The following is a 7,945-nucleotide window of genomic DNA, read 5'->3' as shown; positions in this document are numbered from 1 at the left end:
ATGTCTTGCATACTTCTCAATGAGTGTTACTCTCCTCCCCTCTTTCTGTAAATCAGCCCATGCTCACACTTTCTTTTTGCTTTCTCTCTTTCTCTTTCTTTCTCTCTCTTTCTCTCTCTCTCTCTCCTTTCTTTCACACACACACAGAAACACACACTTGTACGGACTGGCAAAGTAACGAGAGACTCACAACGCCTGTTAGCACATCTGCTCCACTTCCATAAACACTTTGACAGGACAAGATGAGATGGGAGGGAGCTAGAAGAGATGCATAGAGACGGAGGTTTAGGTGGACGAGGGGGTGTGAAAGGACAAGGGCATCACGCTTTCAGTTGGCTCTCAGGCTCTGACTCTTGCCTTGATTAGGCTCCCTCACTGCCTGCCTAGAGACACACTTGCACACTGAGTCATCAACAGCACCCTCACATGCTCACAAACACCCACAATCCAAGCATGACAGTGTTCCTGATATTGTGTATGTGTGGGTGTATGTGTTTAGCTCTTGCGTATGAAAACATATTGAGTATCTGTGCTCTATCCTTTTCAGTAAAGCTCAGTTTCTACAGTTGTGTTGCCGTTTGTAATTGCATTTGTGTACTGCCTGGGAGAAGGCTTCAGGACAATCAAGGCCTTGTTTGAGGGTGTACGAGTGAGTATGAGCATTCAGTGTGTCTCCAGGCTTTAAGGATCTAATGACACAGCTGACTCCTAAGCCTGGAATGTTGAGGCCTCCCACATTAAAATAGCCAGCTTGCCCTGTCAGCACAAACACACAAGCGTGCGTGCACACACACATGGGTGCCCCAACAGCTGCCCCGACTCCAGATTTACAGGGAAGGGGGTGTGACCAGTAGAAGGAAGCACAGAGAGAAAAGGTAGGCTATAAACCTACCTGGTAAGCCCTGAGAATGACAGACTACGACAAGAGTGAAGAGATGAGAAAGGATGTAGGTTATCCCACAACTGCATGTCCATAGTGATCAAAGGTCTCAAGAAAGCCAATTCAAGACCAGCTGAACATTTAGATTTCAACGATAGACAAGAAATTCCTTGATATAGACAGGTTGTAATCTGATCCCAGACAAGCAATGTACTCTAACATATTTGATGAATATAAGTTCTGATTTCTCATAAATTCAAATGAATCCCTAACTATATACACTTGTAGGGTAAGGGTTGGTGAAATAGGTGACACTTGTTGAGTAAAGATTGGTGAAAGGTATGAGACTTATAAAGGTTTGTATTCCAATCCTTTCAGATCTCCCTGCATCATTAGGGAAGAAGCGGGGAGGGGGAAAGTGAGAGTAAATTTGGAATTGAACAGGAATGACTGTTATAACATCTCTCATTTGGTTAAATTATGTGTTAAATTGTGTGTAAGACCTGTGTTTTGTTGATTTGTCCTACCTTGTCAGATTTTCTTACCTTAGCGCAAAATTATAGCTATATTATAGCATATATATTGATATGACTATCAACCCATCATACCTCATCAGATTGTCCTACCAGTCACACGAGTAGGATGATTTTACAGCAAGTCAAAATTGATGTGCACATGCGCAGTAAGCCCTGGTAGGACACTGACGGGTAGGATGAAATGCAGTACAGTGGACATGCCCATATGCATTGCTCCACAGATATTTCTTTTATCAACTGAATTGAGTGTGCCTTTGTATGGTGGCACAGACAACAGCGCACACATGACCGAGACAGCTGCCGTGTCACACCAAATAAGAGTGAGGGGGGTGGAACTGTTGTCTCCCTTTCTCTCTCACAGACACATTTTATTTGCAAGGTTAAAACTGAAAGAAATGTAGCAAAGTTGTCAACTTCAATATTTCACACACATTCCAGTTGTCATGTTCCAAAGGTCTGTTGTTTCAGCCTTTCATGCCTTAACCCTTGTGTTATCTTCGGGTCATTCTGACCCATCAGTCATTGTGACCCACCGTCGTATTGCGACAACTTTACCGCACACAAAAACAAAGTGAATCATTTTCTTTGAACCGTTGGGCTGTCTCAGACCCCCACATTGCGAAGGTTAAAAGAAAATTATTTTTATTTGTTTTTGGATTGGGTAAAATTGGGTAAACACAACGATGGTTTGTTATGAACCTTTGGGTCATGTGACCCGAAGGCAGCACAAGGGTTAATGAACGTCTGTTCATTTAACAACTTCACAAAGGACAACTAACTAGAATACTAATAGGAAGTAATATGAAGGATGCTAAGCTGATTATGTGATGGGTGGGAAAGACAAGGACACAGTCACAAAGTGCATTTAAATTCTTTTTAATCACAGAAGTGTTATTATACTTTCCCTCTGGGAAAAAAAAACAATGAATGAAAGTGAAAATGAACACAAAAAAAAACATAACTCTGGACAATTCATTCCCATCCCAGCTTTGTTTTATGAAATAAGCCTGTTACACGTGTAGTTTTGAAATTCATATACATTTTTGTTTTGACATTTAAAAAATAACTTTTTGCTGGTTTGTTCAGTACTTTCTCTGTTATAAGTATAATCTTTCAATATAGTTCTCTTTTTTCAAATAAAAAAGAAACCAAACATCCATGCGTTCTGTTCTCTAGAGAGTGCTCTCAGCTGTGTACTGGAGGTGCTGTGGGTTGTGACAGAGATGTCTTCCCAGCCCTGAGCATAGATGAGGGACCGATAGTAACTCATCACTGACCTGCCAGTCCACACAATTTTGGTCTGCAGGGCCATTAAGAGCTTCTCTGTGTTTGCCATTGCAGTCACTTACAACAGCCAGATCTTTAGACTCCAGTGGTGTGTTCCAGGTCCTATCCCAGTACCAGTCCCTGTGTTGTGGACTCCCACAGGGCACACACCAGATATGTCCTTTCTTCTTTTTGTCGGTGGGTTTTTACGTCCGATACTCAAAGCCACATTGCTATGTTTCTCACGAACGGAATCCTGTGCCCACGATCGCTTAAAATTAGGCTAAATGCAGGGATAACATTTGTAAATATCACAATTTTTTCAATTGAGAATGGTGTGGCGCTAGCTAACTATATTAGCAAAAGGCTTCAATTTTGTTTCCAACCAGCGGCTCTTGAATAGACATACAAATAACTGTCTGCCTTTGTAACTTTCAGGAACATTTCTACAACTTCAGACTGCTATGGCACAGCCAGTGTTAAATAGCTCACCATTTGTTAACACATCAAATCTCCACAAAATGACAGCAGCATTCTATACATTCCTTTCAAGACTACTTTCACTAACTTTTGACTGAGGATCCCACACACTGCCCACAAAGGAGAGACCTGAACTAGAACACGAATACAATGGATGCTGGTTCTCTCCTTACATGGAGAAATGGAAATATCTAAATCAACTGGGTCAAGGTAGACTGCTTACTCTTTAAATATATACCTATATTTCAAACAATTACTATAAAGATTTCATTGGCTTCTTAATCTGTTATGAAAACCAAGTTGCTGGTTTTAGTAGGATATTTCTTTTTACAAAACATAATTCATTATTTTTAAACTCACGAGAAAGGCATCATATATACACTAGCCCGTGACTTTCAACTTTTTTATAGGCCTAACTCACACCCCCTATCCAACCCAACACAAACCTCGGGTTTTTAATACATCAATAGTTTCCCGTCAAATATACTTCTTACGCCACAATATTTTAGTATTACAGTTCGATTCGTCATGCACTTAAATCTGTCATTTGCGACACATCCTATTGCAGATCTGACTGAACTGTACCATCAGCTGTTTCAACTAGGCTACTCAGTCGTCATCCACGTCCTCTCCTTCGGACTCCTCTCTCCTGTCGTACATTTTATCCCGCTGTCTCTCCTGAATCTCTTTCATCTCCTCAGCGTAGCGACTGAACGCCCCTCCAAACTTTCCCCAGGCTTTGAACGGGATGGTAATAGAGTTCCTGTAGCTGGGCTTGACCTCGCTGACTCGCAGGAACACTCCGTATTTGTTGGACCCGACGTCGAAAAAGAACCGTTTAGAGTCCACCATTATAGATGTGCCCTCGGGTAGCTCACCGTAGCCACCGGCAGCGGTTCCGCCGGTCAATTCCTCATCGTCGCCTCCATAATCATCTATGAGCTTGGCAAGGGCGTCTCTAAACTCTATTAAGCCTTGGGCCGGAAGGGCTATGGTCTGGCCGGCCTGCATGCCGCCTCCTGGGCCCCCTAACCCGAATCCTGGCCCTCGGTTGACGGTTTGTCTGATCCGTAAGAACCTCCCCCGTTGGTTCTCCTTCAGATCGAGGTAGTATTTACGATTCTCGCGGACCAGAAACTCGCTCTTCAGGGCCCGCCTTGGCCCGCCGTCCTCACCCACGGAGGACTGGGCAATCTGCTCCGGGCTGCTAGGCCCGAGTTGGGCGTAGTGCTCAATGAAATCCCCGAGGTAGTCACGGAACTCCGCTGCAACTGACATGGAAAGGGTCAGGCGACTTTTAGAACCCCCGGCCCCGACTTCGGCAATTTTGATGAACCTGCCCTTGTTGTTCTGCTTAACATCCAGATAGAAACGCTTGTTCTGGATGTCAAGTCGCTTGGACGCCAACTCCTGGGTCTCCTGCTCCCTCTGAAAGTGCTGGAACCCGCTTCCACCACCCCCTCCACTGCTGCCACCGCGCTCGCTCCCACTGTCACCATCCGCCATCTTCAGCACCGCCAGCCAGCTTCTCCCTCTCCTGCGTATTTCTCTCCGCGTGCACACCCCCTTCCCAGACACGACCGAGACACGCCTTTAACATATTCCATTGGTCACTCCTCTGCCAATTATTAACATTGCACACAACTCGTGTGTTTTTATTGCCTCATATGCATGCCAATCACGCCTCCATGGTACGTATCCACCGTATCACCAGTACCTCCCCTCCCAATCAATTTCTCTTAAAATTCTCAACACTTTTTACTATGAAGTGACAGGAAAGGTGTTGCCGATTACGCTGTACGCAGTTGCTACGGCATTAGAGGCAAAACAGGGCAAGTGTGATTTGCCATAACCACAACAAATACATTTGACATATTTTGAGACATCCAGTTTAGACACTTACTTTTAACATGGTATTCCAAACGAGATTTTATACTTTATGGGAAGGTTAATTTATTGGAGAAGACAAAGATGTCCTTTATAAGTCATATTGCGTCACATTACCCACTTCTAATGCCCTAAAATGGCGAGGCAAGAGGGTGCATTTTAAGACAACGTTTATTTAGTCAACGGCTGTGCTCATTTAGTCAACACATGACAATCAAAGGCAAACAGTTGTCGAGGTCCTCTCAGTGTTGAAATATATAAAATTATGTATATTAGTGTCAGCCAATGCATGTCAGCTGATGCATGGTGGATGAACCACTATTCAAGAATGAACAGTTCAATATGAAGAATGTGCAACAATGTCAATCAGTTTCATTTGCAAATTTGAATCCGACCGTAAGACTTCCAAAATAATTTCCACGGACCAGACTTATTTTCACAAATGGTCCAATGAGGTTACAGGAATGGGTAAACAATTAATAAACAACATTGTAATTGGTTGACAAGAACCCCAGAAGCAGCATTCGTTCACGTTATTGGTTAAGTAGCCCCATTCATTGGCCTGCAAACTAGCAGACTTTTATTGTTCGCATTTCTCTCCGTAAGAATATCGCTTAGCAGGACAAGGAAAAGCTACCGGCGATATGGTAAGCGTATTTGCATTCTAAAATCGATTTACAAATTATTTCAACACTTTAATACACAGAAGCATGAAAATGCATTTGTATACCTTCAATCCTGAAAAAAAACGCGAAGTCGTATGTTTTTTTTTATGTGTAGAGAATCTTACGAAAGGGCGCCATCTAGCTAGCTAGCTAGCCAGTTTGCATGCTATCGTTACGGATTAGCCAATGGTGGTTGAAACGAATCATTCGACTCTGAAATGGTAGTTTAACGCGCAACATACATTATTTCTGAAAGGCCACCAGTACCCGAGTTTTTTTCTCTGAATGGCAGCATTGTATCACAATGTGCTATTGTGCACTTAGTTCAATCGGCACTCTAGATTTTAGCTAGCTACATAGTGCAAGCTAGCAGGCTAATTTAACGAAGCGGGCGGGAGAGGACGCGGCTTGCGTCATGACAGTTTGCACGTGCGGTTTTGGTTTAATGTTTAAGGCATTGTGCGTGAATTGTTATTCTCATGTTTCAGTTTTCACTGCTGTTCTGCGTTCTTTAATGATATTTGTCCTCTCATCCTACCCCGGATTCGCTCTTTAGGCAGGAGGAAAAGCTGGAAAGGACAGCGGCAAAGCCAAGACAAAGGCTGTTTCTCGCTCTCAAAGAGCAGGTCTCCAGGTAAGTGCTTTTCAATCATAGTTTGCAGAGTTAGCATTACTACATTTACATTTAGTCATTTAGCAGTCTTATCCAGAGCGACTTACAGTAAGTACAGGGACATTCCCCGAGGCAAGTAGGGTAAAGTGCCTTGTCCAAGGACACAACGTCATTTTCCTGGCGGGGAATCAAACCGGCAACCTTCTGATTACTAGCCCGACTAACGGTCACCGTGTATCAGCTACACGCTATATTGTCACAGTCACGCACGCCTTTCCCACGTACATGTAGTACCCGTGTCCACGTAATAATATTTAATGGAAATAAAGGCATATTTTAGTCAGGGCACCAGCTTTAAAATGCCTGTCTACGATTGACCTCCTTAAACTACCCAAGGGCCAGATAAGGTAAAACGGACTGCCATAGCAATGCTATAATTAAACTAACATATGAAACCTGTCTTTTTACATAAAACCATTTTTACATCTCTGAATCCTGTCCTTTCACGTTTTTAATGGCATATCCTCTTAATTGTCATGTTTTCTTTTTCCCCCTTTGTGCAGTTCCCAGTGGGGCGTATCCATAGGCACTTGAAGACTCGCACAACCAGCCATGGCAGAGTAGGAGCCACAGCTGCTGTTTACAGTGCTGCCATCCTGGAGTACCTCACCGCTGAGGTCAGTCTCCTTGGCTCACTTCCTTGCTGGCAGAAAGCCTGTGCTTCCTTGTATCAATATTGGGCTATCACAGAATGATTACTTTCTACATTTGTTACTTAAGACACAGTGCAGGTCTTACTTCAGACCTGCCCTATTACATTTTTTTAATTTTCAAAATGGCAATAAAGGTTGTGATTTTCCCTGTTTACTTAAGGTGTTGGAGTTGGCAGGGAATGCCTCCAAGGACTTGAAGGTGAAGCGCATCACTCCACGTCATTTACAGTTGGCTATCCGTGGGGATGAGGAGTTGGACTCCCTCATCAAGGCTACCATCGCAGGCGGAGGTGAGTTGGCAATATACTGCTTGGTACTTTTTAAGGCATCAGTGTGATAATGTGCCTGGGGCTATTTCTATGTTGTTGTCTATGACTATACGTTTACATGTCTTCCTCTTGTCTCCTCAATGCAGGTGTGATCCCTCACATCCACAAGTCTCTGATTGGAAAGAAGGGCCAGCAGAAAACGGCTTAAAGGAAGTGACTTTAACCATCAGGAAGGAATGGGCAGCCATGTTTTTGTTTCCCGTTTCAGTTTTTGGTTCATTTTCTCTGATGGCTTTATTATTTTGGGGGAGATGTGTAGTGTCCTGACTTCTACATTCATTTATACTGTTGCAAATGGGTAAATGTTTTGGGGTTTTGCGATGACAAGTAACGTGTACATTTTGTACATAGACCAACAAACGGCAATTGGAAGTTCTTGTCATTTTGGGAGGAGTTGTGTTAAATGGACTTTGTTCCGAGTGTTTTATACCTAAAGATGTTCATCTTTTTAAAAAAATAAATTGAAAAAATTGATTGGTGTCAATTTCTGTTTCAGATGAAGCAAAGAAGGGCTTACATTTATTATAACTTAGTTTTTATATTGAAAGGGTAATGGAAAGCACTACTTGGTTTTAC

General features: G+C 43.0%; 2 protein-coding genes across 2 annotated transcripts; one reads left to right on the top strand and one right to left on the bottom strand.

Moving 5' to 3' along the window:
* Positions 1–2,276: 2,276 nt before the first annotated feature.
* purbb (purine-rich element binding protein Bb) lies at positions 2,277–4,699 on the bottom strand. The gene has a single exon (XM_062483912.1). The coding sequence runs from the start codon at positions 4,666–4,668 to the stop codon at positions 3,772–3,774; it is 897 nt and encodes a 298-aa protein (XP_062339896.1). The 5' UTR covers positions 4,669–4,699; the 3' UTR covers positions 2,277–3,771.
* An 847-nt stretch (positions 4,700–5,546) lies between these two features.
* On the top strand, positions 5,547–7,843 carry LOC134038507 (histone H2A.V). The gene is made up of 5 exons (XM_062483913.1): positions 5,547–5,696; positions 6,271–6,348; positions 6,891–7,004; positions 7,201–7,330; positions 7,456–7,843. The coding sequence occupies exons 1-5, from the start codon at positions 5,694–5,696 to the stop codon at positions 7,515–7,517; spliced, it is 387 nt and encodes a 128-aa protein (XP_062339897.1). The 5' UTR covers positions 5,547–5,693; the 3' UTR covers positions 7,518–7,843.
* The last annotated feature ends 102 nt before the right edge of the window (positions 7,844–7,945 follow it).

The sequence above is a fragment of the Osmerus eperlanus genome, chromosome 18 (genome assembly GCF_963692335.1).
Source record: "Osmerus eperlanus chromosome 18, fOsmEpe2.1, whole genome shotgun sequence".
Classification (NCBI taxonomy): domain Eukaryota; kingdom Metazoa; phylum Chordata; class Actinopteri; order Osmeriformes; family Osmeridae; genus Osmerus; species Osmerus eperlanus.
Note: the sequence above shows the minus strand (reverse complement) of the source record. Positions and strands in the feature narration are given on the sequence as shown.